Source organism: Taudactylus pleione, unplaced genomic scaffold, assembly GCF_031769625.1.
Source record: "Taudactylus pleione unplaced genomic scaffold, aTauple2 ptg002040l, whole genome shotgun sequence".
Taxonomy (NCBI): domain Eukaryota; kingdom Metazoa; phylum Chordata; class Amphibia; order Anura; family Myobatrachidae; genus Taudactylus; species Taudactylus pleione.
The window spans coordinates 4,596-28,221 of NW_028286435.1; the positions used below are offsets into that span (position 1 = coordinate 4,596).

At 47.7% G+C, this 23,626-nt stretch overlaps 1 protein-coding gene across 4 annotated transcripts in view; it reads left to right on the top strand.

Moving 5' to 3' along the window:
• Positions 1-209: 209 nt before the first annotated feature.
• Positions 210-23,626, top strand: part of NUMA1 (nuclear mitotic apparatus protein 1) — a 63,212-nt gene continuing 39,795 nt past the window's right edge. For all 4 annotated transcript variants that reach the window (XM_088465596.1, XM_088465598.1, XM_088465597.1 and 1 more), the window contains exons 1-11: positions 210-368; positions 8,000-8,078; positions 9,874-9,959; positions 11,071-11,141; positions 11,436-11,524; positions 12,065-12,145; positions 12,230-12,320; positions 12,760-12,886; positions 13,007-13,164; positions 19,362-19,476; positions 22,428-22,545. In XM_088465596.1, coding sequence (XP_088321722.1) covers positions 8,037-8,078; positions 9,874-9,959; positions 11,071-11,141; positions 11,436-11,524; positions 12,065-12,145; positions 12,230-12,320; positions 12,760-12,886; positions 13,007-13,164; positions 19,362-19,476; positions 22,428-22,545 — 978 coding nt within the window. In that variant the 5' untranslated portion in view covers positions 210-368; positions 8,000-8,036. The remainder of the gene's footprint in view (positions 369-7,999; positions 8,079-9,873; positions 9,960-11,070; positions 11,142-11,435; positions 11,525-12,064; positions 12,146-12,229; positions 12,321-12,759; positions 12,887-13,006; positions 13,165-19,361; positions 19,477-22,427; positions 22,546-23,626) is intronic.

The following is a 23,626-nucleotide window of genomic DNA, read 5'->3' on the forward strand; positions in this document are numbered from 1 at the left end:
CTCCCTCAGCAATTACCTCCCAGGCTCTAACAGTTACAGAAAAACCCCAGCAGTAAAGCTGCAATGTGGATGTAAGATCGGCTCAGGCTTATTGTATAGCACCTCGCTGCTGTGCAACCAAACTCTGCTCACCACCCCCCCCCCCCCCCTTCCCAGCCACATAACAGCGGTGTCACAGCCCCAGAGCATGCTGGGAATTGGCATGCAAATACAAGCTGGCCTGCCATGGCTGCCATCCTCTCCTCCCCAGGCCGCTCTCTACTTTGAAGTGGATTGAACTTTGCAAAGTTCTCTCCTTCCCCCAGTGATCTGTGGGTCCTGCAGAAGTGGAGGCCGCTGCCCTGGTACACGGGAAAGTTAGCCCCAATGTGAGTAGCTCTGATCTTGTAGAGACGCTGATTGTGTTTAGAATCACATACGATCAGCTGCTACCTCTGGGTTGTGGGGTTGGAGGGGGAGGGAGGGGTTGGGGTACGGTTGGCACTGTGGGCAGTGATCCATGCTGGGTAACGTTTTGTGTACAGCTGCAGCTCCCTTTGTCGCTGGGCACTGCTTCCATTTCCTGGCTGGGTACAACGTCTGAGCCTTACTTATTGTCTGCAGGTTGGACATAGTCTCCGTGTTCATGTATAGCGAGCTGGTGGTCAGGTAGATACATGGAGAGCAGGGCAGCCTCTTGGCTGGGGGGGGGGGAGCATTATACTAAAGTGCATCCTCTCCTGGTTATACCCCTGGGTGTGGGGGATCCGAGCTGGGGACCTGTAGACCTGCCCCGTTGCCCCCTGCGTGTCTGCAGAGTGCAGAGGACGTGTAAACCTGATACCTGCTTGTTTATGTGAGGTGTGCGGTCATTTTTCTGGATGTCGGCATAGTCACAGTTCCTGGAGAGGACCCTGGCACGGGTGTAACCACACACAGGGGCCTCCGGGCATGCAGGGGTTAAAGGTGCTTATCGTGGCTTTAGATTAACTTTGTTTAAAGGGTTCTCTGACTGCAGCCAGCAGAAGAGTTTCTCCGTGCGGGGTCTGGTTATACGTTCTTTGTACTGAGACCCTGTGCTCCTCATCCTGCATTACATGGGATGTAGGACAAAGACGTGTAGGACCCCCCATTGTGACAGGCACTGGGGGGGTGGGGTGGGGGGTTGCTTAGAGAGTAAAGCTGCTCCCTCACATGAGATTCGGCCTCTGGAGCTCAGTGGAGGTTTTGGGTTTGTCTGTAGCCGACTTCATTTTCATGTTGCTTTAATTGTAAAGATAACTTGTACCCAGGATGTCTCGCAAACATGGGGAAATCGTGCAAACCCCACACAAATGTTAATAACTGCTAAAGCTATAAAATGTTACACCCCCTCCTGTTATATACTCAATAAATGGGGTACTTATAGAATTTGTCACAAAAACGCTCCTTGTGGAAATGTTTCCTAAAAGAAAATGATATTGAAGTCACCAGTGCGTGATGACTTGTAAATTAATCTTACATACTACATGTGACCGTAAATAAATATTGTACACCGCCGCTATGGAAGGGCGCGATGCCAAAACTTTTCAGCTTTAGGGGCAGATGTACTAAGTGGAATGGGTATGTAATACCGGCTAACCCCCCCCCCCCCAACAGCTAATATGCCCCCAGCTTACCTCATTCAGGCTGGCGTCTGTCTGTATTCCGGCCTCGGGATTAAGATAGGCGTGGGTATTTCGACGCCTCCCATGTGGGGCTTCCACCGTCGGAATTTAGCATGGCGGCATCCCGTAGTAAGTTCTGGAGAGTGATAAACTTCAAAGCAATCAACTCTTAACTGTCATTTTTCACATCACTTTCTAGAGCTTAGTACATCTGTCCACATGATCCGGGAGTAAGTGTGTAGTGTAATAATTCTGTGTAACTTCTAACACGGCTCATTCACGTGTCATGTGTTTCCTACACGCTCCATTTCTACTTCCTACCTATAATCTTCTTATTGTCATGTGACGTTTCTTATTAGCTAATTATCATGTGACGTTTCTTATTGGCTAATTGTCATGGGACGTTTCTTATTGGCTAATTGTCATGGGACGTTTCTTATTGGCTAAGCTTCATGTGACATTTCTTATTAGCTAATTGTCATGTGACGTTTCTTATTGGCTAATTGTCATGGGACGTTTCTTATTGGCTAATTGTCATGGGACGTTTCTTATTGGCTAAGCTTCATGTGACATTTCTTATTAGCTAATTGTCATGTGACGTTTCTTATTGGCTAATTGTCATGTGACGTTTCTTATTGGCTAATTGTCATGGGACGTTTCTTATTGGCTAATTGTCATGGGACGTTTCTTATTGGCTAATTGTCATGGGACGTTTCTTATTGGCTAAGCTTCATGTGACGTTTCTTATTGGCTAATTGTCATGGGACGTTTCTTATTGGCTAATTGTCATGGGACGTTTCTTATTGGCTAATTGTCATGGGACGTTTCTTATTGGCTAATTGTCATGGGACGTTTCTTATTGGCTAAGCTTCATGTGACGTTTCTTATTGGCTAATTGTCATGGGACGTTTCTTATTGGCTAATTGTCATGGGACGTTTCTTATTGGCTAATTGTCATGGGACATTTCTTATTGGCTAAGCTTCATGTGACGTTTCTTATTGGCTAATTGTCATGGGACGTTTCTTATTGGCTAATTGTCATGGGACGTTTCTTATTGGCTAATTGTCATGGGACGTTTCTTATTGGCTAATTGTCATGGGACATTTCTTATTGGCTAATTGTCATGGGACGTTTCTTATTGGCTAATTGTCATGGGACGTTTCTTATTGGCTATTTTGTTTCTTTGGAACCCATTTATAGCACAAACTGCAGAGTATTCCTCACAATCTGCATATACTGCCTTCTGCGCCCAGGTATTATTTATGCTTTAATGCGGGTGTGGTGTAAGAGAGAGACAGTAATTAGTTAGACAATGTCTAGATAGACACCAGATGTTAGACAGTCAATAGTTAGGGAAAAAAGTTTTAACACAAATTAAAAATCGGACACACTAAAGTTAGACATGTAAAAAGTTCGACAGGTACAAAAGTTCAACATGAAAAAGATCGACACAAAAATGGTCGACAATTATTATTTTTTTTAACCCTAATCTTCACCCTACCCCTCCCCTTGGTGCCTAACCCTCCCTTCTGATGCCTAATCCTAACCATGGGGATAAGTGCCCAAACCTAAACCTAACCGTAATCCTAAAAAAAAAGAAAAAAAAGTGTCAACCATTTTTGTGTCGATATTTTTCATGTTTTTGTACATGTCTAACTTTAGTGTGTCTGACTTTTGTCTGTGTCGAACTTTTATCCTCGTCTAACTATTAACTGTCTAACATCTGGTGTCTATCTAGACATTGTCTAACTAATTACTGTCTGTCTATAGTCCGGAACCTACGCAGAATACGGGGCTTATTTATTAAAGCAGTTTTGCAGTGGCTCTTCTGAAAATGGCCGTTTTGGGAGGATTGCCGCATTATTGTAGCACTGGATTATTTATTCTGAGGGTACCCCAGCATATAGCAGAGATTCCCAATATGCTAAGCTTTTCATAGCATGCACAGATGGCCAACACCACCGATGCCATTTTAGACTATAGTCTACATTTTCACGATTGCTTTTTTTATTTTGATATATTTTTTTTAATTTACCTGGACAGAGGTATCTTGCAACCCGTCCCTGCAGCCTGGGACTTAGACTCTCGGCAAACTGGGTCTGAACCCAACAGTACAGTGACGGGACTTACTAACTAAACTCCTCTCTCATTGCTGCCATGTTGGGGGGGGGGGGGGGGTACTTTGTGAATGTTATTTCAGCCTCTCAGACCTTCTCAGTGCTACAGATCTCAGCATCCCTCAGTACCCAGCAGCCAGGTACAGGTACAGACCCATCACACAAGATGTACCCGGCAGTGACGGTATTTGGGTCTTTTCGTAGTAATGACACAGGGGAGTCGCTATGACTTTGCAGATACTGTGGCCATTTCTCACGGCTCACACCTCGCTGGCCATATAACTCCTTCCCAGGTGCTACAGCTCCGATCAGTGATGTCAGAAGCTGCTGGCCAGCCCTAGTGTACGGAAGAACTTGTGAGCTGTGCTGGTAAGGACCATTAGGAGTAGAGGGTCTGCGCAGACCAGTGGGGGTGCATGGACAAAGCACTTTATATAATGCAGCCCAAATAACCAGCATACACTACACCCGGGTCTGCGATGCACTGGTCTAGCCAAAAGCAGTGTCCTGCTCAGGTTGCATGTTACTAGTTTACATAATGATTTGTTGCGTTATACTGCTCCTACAGCGGCACGTGTAGCGTTATAATTAGAGATGAGCGGTTCAGTTTTGGCTTGGATCGTCCCGTCAAGTTCAGAGCTCAAAATGAGGCAAAACGGCACCATTCACGGACGTCCGAGATGTCCGTGATAGGTGACGTTCTGCCTCGTTCTGAGATCCGAACTTGGCGGGAATATCCAAGCCAAAACTGAAGCGATTATCGCTGGTCCCAGAGCTATTCAAATCCGCGCGCTGTTTAGTCTGACTAATGATTCCTTCTCGTACCCTAAAGTGCCGGCAGCGGGGCAGTTTTCCGGCTTAGCTCTTACAGCCTTGTGACCGGCACTTTAGCCAGGCAATGCCGGTTCTCATGACTAGACACCCAGCTTAAGTCGCCATAACCGGCAAGCTTCTAGTTGGACCAAACAGCGCAGTGAATTGAATAGTTCCGGGGGCTTCCTCCAGGCTGAATTGAATCGCCCCCAATATTTGAATTTTAGAATGGTTGTATGCGTTCTCTCTCCAATGAGCTGTGTAACACCATGTAATGTAATTATCTTTCTGTCTCCTAAGTGTTGCTATTTAGGGCCGTATTGAATTAGTTTTGCATCAGCGAAAAAGTTCCGCCTGGACGATTTTTCGCCCACATCGCGTGTGATTTGGATGCAAAAACTTATCTTGCGCGTCCTCTCTTTCTTCCGTTTTCAATTCCAAAACAGGCGGAAACGGCAAGCGGGGAATGCAGAACAGGCTGAAAGTACTGTCAGACTTGGGGAAATCAGTGTGTACCCCCCCCCCCCCCCCCAAAAAAAAAAAAGATGCACTAACATTGGGGATGAATGTAGAAGTGTACTGATAGCCCTAATAAAACTAATCTTGGTACTGAAGTTGTTTAAAATCCTTGTTATTAGCGTCCTTGCAAAGTGGTGAAGAATGGCATTAGGCAGTGTTTTTTTGGTGAAAATAAGTAGTCCAGTTAAATTTGGGGTGCTTGAAAATGGGTGCTAGCATATTTTATAGTCTCTAAAGTGAAGTTTTAGAAAGTGAAATTCCTCCGTCATACAAGCACCTGCAATTTCAAAAACACTTGGCCCCTTCTTAGAGCACCCCCAGAAGTTTATTTTGCTAGTTTTTGAAGTTGACCCCCCACTTTTGTCATTTTTGTCCCAAATTTCAAAGGCATTTTTTTGGGGTGTTCCTGGAATGTTTTATTTTTTGGGGGTTGAAATGTCCATTTGTGTACCAAGGGTTTTGAGTGGTTTCCCAACATCTGCACCCCAAAATATAGATTTTACACTTTTTTTTTTTTTTGCACCTGCTATTCTGTAGAGAAAAAGTATCTCTTATTTCAGTGCCTCGACTTTCCGCATAGGCGAAAACGGAATGGAATTGAAGTAAAAAAAAAAAAAGGCGAAAATATTGCAAAAAATCACATGAAAACGGCTTTTCGCTCCTTATTGAATACGGCCCTTATCGGGAGCTTCATAAAATTTTAATTTAAAGACGTGGGATGGGTTTTTTTTTCTGCGTTGGGGTAGTTGACTAATAAAAAAAAAAGCTGTTTTACTTTTTATATTAATTTTTTTGTGTGTGTTTTATATATTAAGGAATTCACCGCACAAAATGTGATTGTCCAGCAGAAACTCCCCAGTGCAGTCTGGGCCTTATTGGTAAATGTTTTTCTAGTAGGTTAATCAATGGCTTACACCAGATCCCTTATTGCAGTGGTGGCCATGTAGTATACTACTGACATTGCTACTGAGCCAGTGTCTTAATACCTGTAGGTAGCTGCCCCTATACATGCAGAGTTTAAAGGTGATTCTTACAAGTCACAAAGAGTGACTGTGATTGGCTGATTTGCTTGATGTACTGTGAAATGTGTAACCAGCGGCAACTAAAGATCGGTCTCTGGCCAGAGGTCAGCAGGCGGCTAGTCTTCTCCCCAGCAGCACAGAGTATATCAGGAGAATGAGTGATGTTAGTGGTGATGTGATATGCACACTCTGAAGAAATGCAAACATACAATGAATTAGCTTTCATACAATCTCTTCTATATTGGTCGTTTCCAGGTAAAATGGCGTTTACACTCCTAAATGATGCTTTCCTCACACTCGGTGCTGTAGCTGCTGGTTCTCTGCTTACACTGAACTGGAATCGCCGTGTGTAATTCCGCTGTATATCTTACACAGTGGTCCGGTCTCCCGTAATTACGGCTCAGGTCCTATTACATTTCACGGGCTCGTGCTACCTAGAATGCAGACACTAATTATTATTCGCTGTACAGACTTAATGGGCGGAATTCAATTGATTCCTGCCCCCATCGCGCCCGACGGAGCTATTCAATTCTTGCTCCTGTCGGGCACGATCAGCTGCCAGCGCTACATTTCAGCTCGCTGCCCCTGGGGGATGAGAGCTGAAATGTGCGAAAAGTGACATGTTTGGGCGCCCAAACATCACTTTTCGCCATCGCGCCCAGCACTTTGGTCGGGTTTAGCTGCTTTACGCGGCTAAACCCGACCACTTTGGGGGGCGATCAGCACGAAAATCTGGAACAATTGCATAGCGGCCCGCGAACTCCTGTCACTTTAGACGGGCGATGCGGGGCGCGAAAACAATTAAATTCCGCCCATTCTGTTTTGAAGCAAAGTTAAGACACTTTACAGAGGAATTAATTTGTGTATTCACGCCTGGTCCTCTGGTTTAGACATGTAAAGAGGCTAAACCCATCTAAAGTACTGTCATTAACAATTGAATAGTTCCCATACTGGTGCCCAAAAAATAATTGAATTCCGCCCTCCGACTGTAGGACAGCAGTTAGATAGATCACCGCTGCAGTTACTCTAGTAATAGAATAGAAACCTGTCCTGTTCTGCACTGTTAGAGAGAGGATGACATTGCTGGCAACACCTGAACTTGTCCTGTGTATAATGTGATTGACCTATTATTTTTTATTTTTTTAACATTAATTTTTATTGAATATTTTGTTAGATTTTTTTTCCAAATAAAAAAAGAAAAAAGGGGTACAGAAAATAAAAAAAAGATAAAGGAGTGGGGGGTACAGGCAATAAGATAACACAATAAAAAGAAAAAAAATTACAGATAAAACATTACATTATATTATACCAAATATAGAATATCAATCAAAGATAAAAGATAATATATACTAATAACAAAGACCACTCCACAACTGCAACAGTCAAATCAAAATAGAGAAAATAAAAGAACCTTGGAGTATCAATTCGTGTTTACTGGGAGGGACGGACCCCCCATATTGAACTCATGCCAACTGAACCACTTTATCATTGGTGAATTAGTAGAGGGGGAATATGGACAAATCACCGTTTCCATTAAAAAACTATGATTTAATTTAGTCTTTATCAAAGAAGGGGGGGGGTTATCTTGCTTCCAGAATTGAGCGATGGCTGCCCTAGTAGCAGTAAGTACATGTCCGATAAAATACCTATGGTTAACTGGAACGTCTTCCTGAAATATATGTAAAAGAGCAGTGGCTGGGGACAAAGACAGCCGCAAACCAGTAACCTCCAAAATCAAGACTTCTACCTCTAAGCAGAGGGGACGTATAGCCGGGCAACTCCAGAAAATGGAGAATCTCGCCCAATTGACCACATGAACGCCAGCATAAACTAGATTGGGAAGGCCAAATTTTGTGTAATCTGTCGATTGACCTATTATTAATACCTGTGTTTCTCCATCAGGTACTTACATGCTGTGTGATTGCTACACGCTTTGAGGATGGCGCAACAGGGAACCTTAATGGAGGCACTGCTCACATGGGTAATTGCTATACTGTCATTCTGAATCTGCCTGCCATGTGCCCCCGCTGTATGGGCAAATCTGAGTCATCTGTCGTTCGGTCCCACACAATGCGGTTTAACTACCCTTCTATATGAGCCCCATACAAAGGATATTTAGCCATTCACATCAGTCCCTGCCCCCGTGGAGCTTACAATCTATATTCCCTGCCACATGTACACATACACGGGTTAACTTTTTGTTGGGAGCTAATTAACCTTTCAGTATATTTTCGGAGTGTGGAAGGAAACGAGAGTACCCGGAGGAAACCCACGCACAAGCACAGGGAGAATATACAAACTCCACACAGAGCCATAGTGGGAATTGATCCCACAACCTCAGTGCTGGAAGGCAGTAATGCTAACCATTACACCGTCTGTTACTGTAAGCCTGCCACAAAGGCGAAGTGTTAGACCCAGTACACGTTACATGGAGGGAAGTAGGACTAATACTGGGCATACACTGTTTTATTTGGCCCGATCAGTCCATCATCGTGTGTTCGGGCCGATAATTGAACAGTGTAAGGCTGCAACTGATCAGTATTTATCGGTCTGCCGGATGTGCTGAAAGCGTCCAGCGTGTCCGAACGATCCGATAATTGGCGGCCACATCTGGCAGTGGTATGCGCTGCTGCGGATGACCGACATTTCCCCTTTTCCTTCACAGGGGAGTAACCCAGATATCGTGGCCATACACTGAGACATACAGTATTATTTGCTGTGTACGGCCACAATATCTGATGCTTTCAACCAGGGTGTGAAAAAATGATTTTTAAAAAATAATAATAAAAAAATCTTTTTTATATATATATATATATATATATATATATATATATGTATATATGTGTGTGTGTGTATATATGTATATATATATATATATATATATATATATAGTATATAAATCTGATTATTTTTTTTTTTAATTTATAAAAATAAACCAGTAAAAGCAAAAATAGTTAATTTAAAATCCAGTAACTTTAATATATTTAATTTAAATGACTTGACAATGTCACCATGAATCGTGGCATGGCATAGCTAACTACACACAACTCACACAAACCGCAAAAGGAAAGCATCGGCAATGATGATAAAAGTCATAATAGTTGGCAATGGCCTTGTCTGATTTGTAAGTCTGAATAAGCCGACACATTCGGTTTATTGAACGCCTTAAAAAGAAACACAAGTCTTGCAGCTTTGTCAGCACCTAAGCGGTTTCTCCGTTTTGACTGCACCAAAACCAAATGTTGAAAATCTTCTTCCTGCTGAAGCCGATGATGCCGCAGCTGTTGGCAATCGCTCTACTGCTACCATGAGATTCTCACGCCCAGCTACAGCTTCTGAACCAATGTGCAATTTCCACCGACTTTAACAACTCATTAAACACCTTGATTTTAAAAATTTTTTACATTTTATTTAAATCATGTGATTTAAATCCGCACACCCTGCTTTCAACTTGTCAGATAAAATGTCTGCCTCCGTGTATGCCCAGCATTAGGTAGAAAACGTGATCCCACCCAATGTCCGATATTATGGAACGTATGTAAGGAACATACAGTATGTATAAAAGAGACCTAGACCAGTTATAAAAGCCAGAGGTCAGCACATCAACCAGCGTTCTATGCCCAGTGCATGACCAGTCTCTGCCCTACAGATAATTGCACCAGCCTGTGCCGAGTTTATAATAAATAATAAAATTGCATGTTGTGTATGTATATAATGAAATAGATACTAATGTAAGTGGACGTGTCCTGAGTGACTCTTGTCTGTACTTTCCACAGGTGAACAGCCTGAAGGTGGATGAGCCCATCGAGCGACTGTCTCAGCTGCATGACCTGAACTTGCTCATCAAAATTGTCACCAAACTGTGAGTGTTAGGCATCCTATGCGCAGGGGCTGTGGGCATTCTCTGCGCGGGGGGCGTGGGCCGGCTCTACGCGGGGGGCGGGGGCTGGAGGTCTCACAAGTCTCTTGTTTTCCTATATGTTTATGGGAGTAGTGGGGTAACATGAAGTAGAGGTTGGGGACTGTGCAGACACCGCGCAGAGGCTGGAAGTGAGACTCGCCCCCTTCGGGCTATGCGCATGAATAAGTCAGACTGTGCCTGGTATATGAGGAGTAGAAGTGCTCTCCGGCATTGACATGTCATGACACCTTTGTTGCAGTTTGATTGAAAACTACAGTCCTAGGCGTAATATTCCCAAAGATGACTTTACAGCGTCCCCGAGAAGTGCCAGCTGTACTGAGCACCGTCGCGGTGTCCCGTCGCCCTCTCGCCATACATATCGGCCATAAATGAGGCTGAACGGCCAACGGTTTAGGAGATGTTGCCCTGAGACTGATACATGTGCTGGGTATTGCTGCCTCCCCGGGGATCACTGTGTTGCGCATGTTCCAAGAATACAGCGTAGCGTCCGCCTCCCCGCAGCCCCTTCCCTGAGGGGGTCCCTTCCTCTGCTCTATTGTTACTGTATATAGACTGGACCCCCAGCTGTAACAAGATTGTTGGGGGGGGGTGAGGATCTTGTTTAGTGGCATATCTGTAAAATGACGTATTGCTGAGTAACGGAAATGTAGTTCAGCAGGATTGCCACCAGGTGGCGCATCAGTCAGAAAACTGGCGCTATATGGAGTCAAGGGGCACAATGATAGTCATTCCTGCAGCCCAAACAGGGGAGCACAAGTCTACTGCAGGGGGGGGGGAGGGAGGACTGAGATTCTGCCCCACAGCTAATCGCTGCACTCGGAGTACGGAGGTCGCCAATAGTTTTCGCATTTACTGTACATCACTGCCGTAGTTATAAGCTGTCTTTGTGCTGCTTTCCAGTAATGAAGGAGCCCGGTGGTCTGCAGCTTTGTTACTGACCTCTAAGAACAGATTGAACCATAAGGGAAAGAAATCCCTGTATTCTGATCACACACTTCATAGGTCAGTAACATGTATATGGCGCACACTGATCATGTATGTTCTCTTATAGGAACGGAAACATCGAGGAGACTCCCCAGATCCTGAAACAGCCTCTAGAAGAGCGTCTGAAGTTCCTGCAAAGTAAGATCCATGCTCCTCTGTGCCACCTCCGTCCCTTTACCCCAGGGACGGGCAAAGCCATGTGCCATTCAGGTGCCAGTCCGCAAACCCTAGGAGCCAGGGAAGATGGATCTTCCTTTGACCTCTGCGGAAAGGGCACAAAGCTGGTCATTGTCCTGCACTGGCTCCTGGGGTTTGCCCAGATTGTAGACCTGTCTTCATGAGGCTTCGGGGTTGGGGGCAGCCGTTGGTGGGAGTGTTGCTGTGTGCTGGCATGTGCCCTGTTTGCCATCTTCATGTGTCTGCTCTCCTCAGGGCACTGCAGATGTGGCTCTAAAGCAGAAGACTTGGTGAAGTGGGAGAAGATCTTGCATGGGGAGAACAGCGAGCTGGAGATCAGTAAGGTAATGTCCCGGCACCATACGGCTGTACATGGCTGTATTACCTGCTACTTTTCTGTGGCTGAACTTTTCAATCCAAGAGCAGGATTGTGTCACCAGGGGGCGCTGTCACTTACACGGAGAGAGGACTCTAAGGACTACTAGTAATATTAGACCTGGCAGCCGTGTGATCCAGCGGGGATGCTGGCCTCTGTGTGTGTGATATAGTATGATTATATTATCCCAGGCTCCAGTGTGTATGTATGGATCTATGCTGTGCTGGCCTCTGAGTGATATAGTATGATTATATTATCCCAGGCCCCTGTGTGTGTGTATGATCTATGCTATGCTTGCCTCTGTGTGTGATATAGTATGATAATATTATCCCAGGCTCCTGTGTGTAGGTATGATCTATGCTATGCTTGTGATATAGTATGATTATATTATCCCAGGCTCCTGTGTGTATGTATGATCTATGCTATGCTTGTGATATAGTATGATTATATTATCCCAGGCTCCTGTGTACATACGCTATGGAATCTCACGGTTCTCTCTCTTCATAAGGTCATCGTTCTGCTCTTCTACCTGTCAAACATAAAGTGTAAGAACGCCCAGGAATGGGAGTCGTTTGACCACAAGACACAGGTGAGTCCCTCGCTCCAAGGTCCATGTTCCACTGCAACGCAGGTTCAGCGTACTAAGAGATAACATTGTCTTGTTCCTCCGCAGACGGAACTCGCCACCATTCTCCGCTTTATCCTGGATAATGAAGATGACCTGTCGCTTGAGGACAAGCTGATCCGCTTCCTGCAGAGGAAAGGTACGGGCTGTGGCCGGCAGGACAGGATAGGGGCATGACATTCACAACGCTCATTGTACAACAACAAGCCCTATATGACTAATGTAGCACATTGCGTCGGCCACCATTGCTTGGCTCTGTCCAGTGTTTAGGGTCTAGTGGGGTCTGTAAAGACTATTACTGTACTAAATTCTGATAGTTTTCTAGTACAATCACTGCAGTAACATTGCTGTAGTGCTGGGGGTAGTTACTCTGTTTCCCTTCTGGGTGAATCCAGTCCGTTAAAGTAAAATAAAACCATAAGACTTACACATGTGAGAAACCAGCACTGTACTGATAAATATTCCTCTATATCTAATGTGTCACTTCCTGTCATGCATCTCATGATGTCACTTCCTGTCATGCATCTCATGATGTCACTTCCTGTCATGCATCTCATGATGTCACTTCCTGTGAACAGCACGAGTTGTATCCTCCAGCGACAGTGCCTCCAGCTCGGATGAGACCATCTCTCCCTTGCCACCTCGCCATACACAGGTGCGCTTTTTGGAACTACACCGCGTTGCTTCGTCTTCCTCCATGAAAAGGTACGGCGCTTTGTATTTATGTAAGTGTTTTCCGGGGCTTTTCAGTGAGCTGTATTGTGTATATTAGTCATTTGGATGCTGGGAGGGTTTAATGTGACCTGGTCTCTCTCTACTTGGCAGCCTGGCGCTAGACTCTCCCTCCTCCCCTATGATTGAGGTACATCACATGCCACAGTTCCAGATAAGACGGCTCTGGAAACAACTTACGGAAGGCAGAGAACTACGGGACGAGTTGGAGCTGGAACTCTCGGAGACCAAGAAAAGACTGGCGGAGAAAGGTGACCTCAGAGTCCAGGCAGATTACACTATACGCCTCTATGGACGTACACATGTTCTCCCAGTTTATAGATCTTCCGTTTCCAATTCTAATGTTTATTCTGAGCTTGTTATCTGGTACAAACACTGCAATAATTCTGCCGTATGCGCGGGGGGGGGGGATTGTGGGGTGGCGTGGTTTCCATTAGTTGGCAGGAGTGGTGAGCAGACAACCTGCAGCGTGCGTGTTACTCCCATCCAGCCCACGTGGAATTATGCTGCATTTCTACTTCAGGGTCCATAGGGGGTCCACAGGGTTGACCTTGGGGTATAGGTTGGGAACCAAATCCGGGCACCACGCAGTTAAAGCTTTTAGCTCCCAGGATGCACTTGGGTCCACTCTCCCTATAACCCCACCCCCCAGCCAGAGGCACCTTAGTTTAAGTTGGTGCCCGGCCGGAGTCGGGTCACCGTTACTGCAGGGGGGCTGCTTAGCAGCCCCTAAGCTTAAAAGAGTTTTATTTTATTATTTTTTACTACTCTTCAGAGCGGCAGCATCAGACTGTCTCCTACACCCCGCCGGCGCTGCGACGCCAGTACAGATCTGGGGATCGCAGCGGGACCCCAGAGTCTGTACTAGCCGGGCTCTGGAGGAATCCCTGGGCTGCTGCCGGATCGACGGGGACAGGTAAGTCGCGTGGTCACCGCTTGCGGTGATCCACGTGTGAATATGCAGCCTTATGCCTCCGGTCTCTGGGGACAGACCGGAGGCGCTAGCGGTGGCGGCGGGCTCCCCCTCCATGGAGGCATACCCCGCGTGTCCACAGCCCACCAGGGATTATAGCGGCAGCGGGAGCCGGCATCCCGGGGGGTTAATTGCTAGCCAGGGGAGGAAGCCTTCCCTGTCTAGCGGCTCCTCCCCTCAGCTCAGCGCGCCTTTCAATACTACAGTCTGGCGTCGCTGAGCTGCTTCCTCCGCGGGCCACGCTTCTTCTGAGTTCTCCAGTGGCCATTTTCTCTCTGTGGTGCTGCAGAACTCTTAGGATGTCAGTGAGCCCAGTCCCCCTGCGTACCTGGCCATTTGGGTGAGTGTACACAGCGCTATAGCCTTCCCAGACACTGAATCTGGGCAGTTGAATGTAGCGACATAGTGCAGTATATTATATGTTATGTTTATGTATATATATATTTTTCTGCATTGTATGTGACTTTTGCTAGTGCTGACTGTCTGCTTTTTCTCTCACCTGTCAGTGTATATCTATCCCTTTTCTTTATCTGCCCTAATACAGGTGTACCTGGGGTGGTTCTGAGACCTCACATATATATATTTGTTAATATCTGTGAGGTTTGTCACATACTGTTGCGTGCTGCACGTTGCCATATTTTAGATGGAACTGTGAGTTGCATACGCTGATAATGGGTCCCTGCAGCTAATCTTAGCGTCAGTCAGGACCGGTATGGCGCTGCTTAATATTTCCGTCAAGATAGTCAGATATATCTGACCAGGAGATTGCACACGATACTGCACCCATTATTGCGATCCTGCAAGTCATAGCCTGCAGGAATTAGTGCGGAGGATTTTAACTCAGAAAGGTTTATGTATGCGGCACCATCTGGTGCGGGGCCCCTTGCACGACCCCCTTAAAGGGCGGTTTATTTCTCAGGATCCTCTCCTTTGAGGATCGCCGGGCGGGCCCCATTGTCGTCACTCGCTTGGAGTTACTTCACCATACTGCCCTTTTGAACTCGGGGTATCTCGCAATTTCTTGCAATTTACCCCTGTGCAACAGACTGTCGCTCCCCGCCGGGGTTTTTCACAGTACATGAATTGCCTCTGATACCACATCGGTCTGTCATTCCCCTTGCAGGGATTACCACAACGGCCACCCTGGTGGATGTTGTTTTATAGAAATACTAATTGGCGTGATATACGACCTGTGGTTACTGACCAGTGGCTCTGCCGTGAACTGGATGGTATATTCGGCTCTTTCCCTCTCACATGGGGGGAGCCGATTTCAAGTATTATTATCCCTGCTTTGGGGCTGGTAGCCAGGTTCATTCTGGATATAGAGAATGTCGATCCTGCACCTGTATCATACATCTCCCGTTTTCTGCCCAGCGGGTGGATCTCATAGCGGGAGTCTGGCTGTCGCCAGATACGAGGAGTCACAAAGGCCTCCTGCTTCCCATTCCCTGAGGGTCCTCACAAGTAATGGAAATCCCCTTCTGGGATGGATTTGTATGTTAATCATCGGGTTACAGGCATTAATACGCCTCCCATCCCGGCCTGGACGGATTTTACGGATCCGTAGGTGGTAACTTTGCCTGGAATCAATGTACTCGTTTTCAGGGCCTGTTGCCCGTCCTACCATGGCCATCGCATGGTGATGCTTTTGTGACGTTTTTCCCCTCCAACACGTCCTGAGGTTCAAATATCTTTTGCCGCTCACATAAAATATGCAGTGGTCATATGTGGGATTACCTCATGGGATGCCGGTCTTCTAACTTTCAGGGTTTCGGCGGCGTCTGTATCCGCCGCAGTACCCTATGGCTGCGTTATGGGAAAGCAGAGGTGCACACTCCTTCCATGGGGAAGATCTTGTTTGGTCCTGACCTTGACAAGATCGTTGCATCATTGGCAGTATCACTAATGGGGAGATACCGTCTTTAGCTACTCCCACTACATTCGGACTAACTCTGTTAAGTCTTTTTGTCCTCAGGGTCAGCCTAAAGGCCTGTTTTTTCCTAGGCTGTCGGCCTCCATGGGGGCCACCATATCCAGTACCGAGCAGTCCTGGACTTCCGGACGACCCTGTTTCTACACCTGAGGATATACCCTCAGCCTGACGGGACAGGTCTACATCTGGGGAATTTCCAGAGTGAGGTACTGATTCTCAACGGCCTCTCATTGCTCAGGCAGCCTCCTCACAGGCATTGTTACACGGGCCCTTCTTCAGACCTGATCAGGGCCTTACAATCCCAGAAAGCTATACAGTCTTTGTGGTAAGCAGAGCTATTTCGGCCAACCTCACTATCTCAGTGAGGGACTGGTTGTTCTACTTTCTTTTTGGGGCGGTGACCGACTGGTCCTCATTTGCCTATACTCTGTCTCAAATCCCTGAATCAGATTCCAACGGTGCCTGGACTCAGGTGGAATCGTCCATGCTCCATCATCCGACGTTTGGAACCTGGGGATTTTAGGGTATATCTGAGTATTCAGGATACGTACCTACGGGTACGTACAGAGCCATCTCATCAGCATGGGTTCAGGTTTGCTGTGCCACAGCAACACTTGTAAGTTTCGGGCTCTGCCTTTTGGGACTGTCCTCAACTCCACCGGGGTTTACCAGCCTTATGGATTTTCTGACAGTTCACCTGTTCAGGGTATCCGAATGCTCCTTTCTCTGGACGGTCTCCTGCTTTTAGCAGGATCACCAAGGTACTTTACCGCCAGGTCAGGATAACCGTGGCTTCTTCTCGGCACAGATAATTAGTCAACGGAGAAAAAGTCCTCCCTACATCCCTCACAGGGTTTTCTTCATCTGGGAGCACTGCTGGATTCTCAGACTCTGAGAATTTTTCTGGCGTAAGACAAGATCTCCACTCTTCAACTTGGAGTGTGCGGATATCTACGCATTCGACATATGTCATTACTCTTTGTGATGCGCGGTCTACCAGAGTGTCTACCTTTTGGTAGGGTGGAATGTGCTCAGTTCCATTCCAGACCTTGCCATAATTGACTCCCCTCCAGATGGATCGAGTTTTTCCCATCGGATCGCTGTTCGAACGATGATACTTTCTCCAGAGGCGAGTTGGTCTCTGTCCGGGTGGCTATGGCCATCTCGTCCAGGGTGTTCTTTGCTACAGACAGTGTCTGGTCCGCATTCGTTTCGGGGCAGTTGGACGTCTGTCGTTTCTGTCCTGCCACTTAACTTGTTGATACTTTAGGCTGTCTTGGACCTTCACTCTGGCCTAACCCATATGTCACGGTAAACCTGAATAGGTTCAGTCCGACAGTGTCACAACAGTGACTTCCATCTAGGCAACACTGGTAGTTGGGTGGCAATGTCAGGTATGTCATCCATTCTGACATAGTCCAAGGGTCTTCTCCTGGCCAACTCTGCAGTGTTTATTCCCGGAGCTCTCCATTGGGAAGCGGGCTTCCTCAGCTGTTGCGACGTGCATCCCGGGGACTAGTCTCTTCTCCAAGAGAGGTTTCAACTCCTGGTGAGCAGAGGGGGCCTCCCTGAGGGGATTGATCCTCATGGCCTTCTGACTTGATCACACATTACCGGTGTTACAGTCCAGCTCCAGGAGTACTGAAGCTACCTTCAGTGACTCTTTGTCAGTGAAGTGGTCCTTCCACTTTGTGTACCTGTGTCCTCCGGTCTCCCTTCTTCCTCGAGGTCTTCGGAAGTTTAATTCGAGACGGAGGGGCTTTCCTTCTGGGGGCTCCAGTTCGTCCCAGACATCACTGGTACTGAGATTTTCGGAGTCTCCTCATCGATACTCCGTTCCTACTGCTTCACTATCTGGACCTGTTGTCTCAGGGTCCTTGTTTTTCCCTGGACCTGGATCGTTTGTCTTTGACTGCGCCCCTACTGTGGTCCTAGGGCTTCCCTGGCTCTGTCTTCATTGAGATGTTTAGAGCAGATAGGCCAGACTTTGCTGGGATCTGCCACGGACTGTGGCATACATAATTCTTATGGTATCGTACCTGTCGATACGATCCTCCGGTGTCCAGGATTTTCAGATATTCTGGCATTCCTTCCGGCTGGCTTGGGTTTCACCCTTGGCCTGGCCTTCCTGACAGTGCGGATCTCTACACTGTCGGTATGGTTAAGATATGGAATTGCTCCGCTCTGGTATCCAGTTCATCCTTTGGAGTGTTTTCTGGATTATGCCTCCACTTGTCCTCCCTAGGGACTCCTGGGGAGTTAGTAGTGGTTCTTTGTTCCGTCCGGGGACAGTCAATGGAACTGCTGGTTGTGATAGCCATTACATGGTCTATTGTTTAAGCTCTCTCTCTCTCAGGGTGTTTAAATTAACCAGGAGAGTGTCTGAATTGGGAGCGTTCTCATGTGGCTCCCTCTTCTGGAGGGCATCATGTCAGGGTGTGAGTTGCTCTCGCCCTGTATTTCTTCTTAGAGTGGTTTTTAGGTTCCATATTATTCTGGAACTTATGGTACGGCCATTCAGTCCCCAGTCTTCTCGGCTGGTGTGGCCTCATTGACTGTGGTCCGGCCTCTTTGGCTTTATATGATCCGTTCAAGTTCCTTATGGTAATCGGACTCCTTATTGGTGGTCTGCGGTTTCTGGTTTTCACAGGAAACGATGGCCGGCCTATAATGAAATGTTGGCTGGATGGCCTCGTATGTCTTCCTCAGGGGCCTACCCATAGGTAGGCATTTCTGTCGTTGAGGCTTGTTTTTTCTCGGGTCATGTAACCCTCGTGGGCGGCTCGTTGTGGCGCCTCGGCTGTTTTGCCTTACTAGGTGTCCACGTGGTCTTCTGTCCAAACCTTTTTTTAAGGTTCTAGGCATTGGTTTCCTTTGCCTCTCAGGATGCTTCCTTTTTGGCGACGGATTCTCCTCTCAGCACAGGAGCGTCCCCACCCTTGGTTGAACTGCTTTGGGACATCCCCAAGGTCAACCCTGTGGACCCCCTATGGACCCTGAAGTAGAAAACAAGAGATATGGTAAGAACTTACCTTTGTTATCTCTGTTTCTACGAAGTCCATAGGGTCCACAGGGCGCCCGCCCTGACGCACCTGGCTTCATATGGGCTGTGTTACTGGTCACCGGTTTCCCGTCTCCTTTTCTGTGAGTATGGTTCTAGAGTGTTCCAGTTTTCTCTCTCTTTTTCTCTCCTCCTCCGGCCTTTGGCTACTTACAAACTGAGGTGCCTCTGGCTGGGGGGTGGGGTTATAGGGAGAGTGGACCCAAGTGCATCCTGGGAGCTAAAAGCTTTAACTGCGTGGTGCCCGGATTTGGTTCCCAACCTATACCCCAAGGTCAACCCTGTGGACCCTATGGACTTCGTAGAAACAGAGATAACAAAGGTAAGTTCTTACCATATCTCTTGTTATTCTCTGCTCATGTTGGAGACATTGGCTGGCCCATCCGTACGTTTGCATTAATGGTTGGTAAGGGGCGGCAAGGGTACAGGGTCCGGGACTGATGAGGTCTTGCCTGTGTCTAACGGTCTGTCCTGTTCACAGATGCCCAGATCTTCCTCATGCAGCAGCGCATTGAGCGGCTCGTGGTGCTGAATGAAAGGCAGGCCGACCAGCATGAGCCCAAAGAGCTGGAGGAGCTGCGTGACAAGAATGAGAGGTAACCGCATCAACCCCCCCCCCCCCCCCCCTCTGCGCCCACAGCGACCGGTCATAGCTGAGTGTAGAGCACCCCATATCAGAGACCAGCGGTCACTCAGTAATGGTGTAGAGAGGGTGCTCCCATCGGTCATAGCTGTGAGTGTAGGCAACCCCATATCTGAGACTGGCGGTCTGTCAGTAATGGTGTAGAGGGGGTGCTCCCACCGGTCATAGCTGTGAGTGTAGGCCACCCCATATCAGAGACCAGCAGTCAGTCAGTAAAGGTGTAGAGGGGGTGCTCCCACCGGTCATAGCTGTGAGTGTAGGTTACCCCATATCAGAGACCAGCGGTCAGTATTGGTGTAGAGGGGGTGCACGCACCGGTCATAGCTGTGAGTGTAGGTTACCCCATATCAGAGACCAGCAGTCAGTCAGTAATGGTGTAGAGGGGGTGCTCCCACCGGTCATAGCTGTGAGTGTAGAGCACCCCATATCAGAGACCAGCGGTCACTCAGTAATGGTGTAGAGGGGGTGCTCACACCGGTCATAGCTGTGAGTGTAGGCCACCCCATATCAGAGACCAGCGGTCACTCAGTAATGGTGTAGAGAAGGTGCTCCCATCGGTCATAGCTGTGAGTGTAGGCCACCCCATATCAGAGACCAGCGGTCACTCAGTAATGGTGTAGAGAGGGTGCTCCCACCAGTCATAGCTGTGAGTGTAAGCCACCCCATATCAGAGACCAGCGGTCACTCAGTAATGGTGTAGAGGGGGTGCTCCCACCGGTCATAGCTGTGAGTATAGGCCACCCCATATCTGAGACTGGCGGTCACTCAGTAATGGTGTAGAGAGGGTGCTCCCATCGGTCATAGCTGTGAGTGTAGGCCACCCCATATCAGAGACCAGCAGTCAGTCAGTAATGGTGTAGAGGGGGTGCTCCCACCAGTCATAGCTGTGAGTGTAGGCCACCCCATATCTGAGACTGGCGGTCAGTAAGTAATGGTGTAGAGGGGGTGCCACCCATCAGTCATAGCTGTGAGTGTAGGACACCCCATATCTGAGACTGGCGGTCAGTCAGTAATGGTGTAGAGGGGGTGCTCACACCAGTCATAGCTGTGAGTGTAGGCCACCCCATATCTGAGACTGGCGGTCTGTCAGTAAAGGTGTAGAGGGGGTGCTCCCACCGGTCATAGCTGTGAGTGTAGGTTACCCCATATCAGAGACCAGCGGTCAGTATTGGTGTAGAGGGGGTGCACGCACCGGTCATAGCTGTGAGTGTAGGTTACCCCATATCAGAGACCAGCAGTCAGTCAGTAATGGTGTAGAGGGGGTGCTCACACCAGTCATAGCTGTGAGTGTAGGCCACCCCATATCTGAGACCAGCGGTCACTCAGTAATGGTGTAGAGGGGGTGCTCACACCGGTCATAGCTGTGAGTGTAGGCCACCCCATATCAGAGGCCAGCGGTCAGTAATGGTGTAGAGGGGGTGCTCCCACTGGTTATAGCTGTGAGTGTAGAGCACCCCATATCTGTGACCAGCGCTCAGTCAGTAAAGGTGTAGAGGGGGTGCTCCCACCGGTCATAGCTGTGAGTGTTAGGTTACCCCATATCGGAGATCAGCGGTCACTCAGTAATGGTGTGGAGAGGGTGCTTAATTCAAATTCATACGGAGATCTGACAAACCTGAAATCACCCTTTTTTTTATGTAAAAACTACCTATTATTATTTTTTTGTACTGTGAAGGGGAAGCCTTACCCTGTACACCGGGAGAGGGTGCAAACGTCACAAGGGCTGACAATACACAAACCTAATGAACTCCTTCGTGAAATAACAGATATGTACAATACCTTGTGTCATTGCCAGTGTTAGCGGAGGATGCAGATATATATTGTGTATTTTCCTTTGTAACGGTGGATGTCCTGCAGAATAAGATCTGACGGATTTCCAGTTATACCTTATTATATCCGGATCTCCTGCTCCGTCGTGCACTGTTAGATCCCTTTAGCCCGTGGTTGCATGTTATCTGCTATTACGCCGTGTCCACGCGTGGCCAGGTCAGTTGTCCTGGAGTCTGACCTCATCGCTGCGTATCTGCAGTAGTTTTACCTTATGCCTGTACAACATGGGTTCCCAAACTCTGTCCTCAAGGCACCCTGACAGTCCAGGTGTTTACAGATATCCAGTCTTGAGCACAGGTGGTTAAATCAAATGGACTGCAGTACTAATTAAGCCAGCTGTGCTCAAGCATGGATATCCTATGAAACCTGGGCTGTGACCATAGGAGTCAGTCTGGGAACCACTGTTGTATGTTCTCTCGAACTTTCTATTTTCTCCTTTTTGTGCAGACGTTTAAGTTCATTTCTCGTATTTTAATGTATCCGGAACATCTGTCCTCCGTGCGTTGTCCCAGCTTTTCTCAGGTCACTGGGCTCATTATAAAAGTGTCCTCCCTTTAGAGAGCCACCTCCCCTTCCTTGGAACTTTAATCTGATGATGTGACGTCCACTTTCCTCCGTGCATTATAGCTTCCCCATCCGGTATACTAAACGTGGTCATTGAGCATGGAGTACCTGTTTGTTCCTGCATTATAATCCCTTTCTCCTAGGCCTGTACTGTCCGTGCAGTTACTCCTACCCTTCATTTCTAGGGCCATGGATTGAATCACTCTTAATCAACGTCCTGTCCTTTTGTCATTTTCTCTTTACTTTCTCTCTCCACCTCTGCTTGCTAAATGGGAAAAGGGACCCTTTATACAGAGGAGGAGGAGGAGCTTCAGTCCCCGCCTCCGCTAACGACATCTGTAGGCCAACCCACACTTTGCACTGACAGTACGAGCCTGCGAGAAACGCATCTAATGTAAGAACATGTTTCCGTCTCTTGCTTCACTTGACCCAGAGTATAAAGTCCATTCTGTGGTTTGCACGGAGATTTCCGAGGCCTTGGAAACCAATGACCTCTCTTCCTTGTCCTAGTCTGATGATCCGTCTCCGAGACACCCTCAAGCAGTGTCAGGACATGAAGACCGACGGAGGCCAGCTGGAGCGCAAGAACGACCAGCTGTCGGAGGAGAACGGACACCTCTCGTACAAGGTACCCGTTTGTATTGGCCAGTGTTTCTGATCCCCCTGTATATAAGTGCACAGGCTTCTGTCCTCTTGTAAAGTTTGGATGATAGTTTTTGTTTTTATTTGAGCTTCAAGTTTTGTTTATTGTACTTTGTGCTGTGTGGTGAGAGCTTTCTGTTCCTATGTTATACAGCATAGAGGGCAGCTTATAGAGGGTGGTGCTCACTATGTATGTTTCCATCTCTATTCTCAGGACATCGCTTTACCTAGTGCTGGAATAAGGCGCTCATTTTAGTAACGCATCTGACCTGTGACGCCCTCTCCTGCTCTGTACCCCTTCACCAGAAGCTCCCTCACTACTTTCTTGTGCCCATGGAATAGGCAGTTTATTTTTCTTTGCAGGTGTTTTATTTTTTGTTGGGGTTTTTCAGCGGCGCTGAGGCACACCAGGAATTAGTCACCCGCCAAGCGCAGACGGGACTTGTACGTGGGTCCGAATCTGTACTTGTAGCAGGAGACAGGGGGAGCTGTGACTTTATGCTGTCCCAATGGAGAGGGCATCCAGGAGGTAAGCCCTTATACTGTTCCTAGGTTCACCAGCCAGCACCGGTAAGGACTGGCTGCCCAGGGGAGAGGTGACTACTCTGTAGTCCCATCATTGCCTTGGCGACTGTCAGTTCCTGCCAAGGATCATCACCGCTTCTGTGGTGCCAGCTGCTCTCCTTTGGGCCTCAGGACACACTCTGCCAATAGTACCTTGCTCAGATCAATTCTCAGTGTCCTCGGTCAGCAGTGCAGTTATAAGCTGGACAGAGGAGGGTGAGCGACAGTCTCTGGTCAAGGATGCCGAGAGGTGTTTCTCCTATTTGATCACTTCAAGTAGGCATCCCTGATATATTGGTGAGACTGTCAGTGGTGGGGGTCTCTGCCTTTCCAGAACTTTGTGCATTACCGCCATAAGCAAACTTTTGGTGCCTCCATGGGAACGGAACACTGAGTACTTGGGGACACTCGGGGGCTGCCCTTTCTACAGTTGGCACTCTTCAGAAGTTGGGCAGAGTCTTTTCACAAGGGAATGTTCCAAGGCCAGAGACCGATTTGTGTTG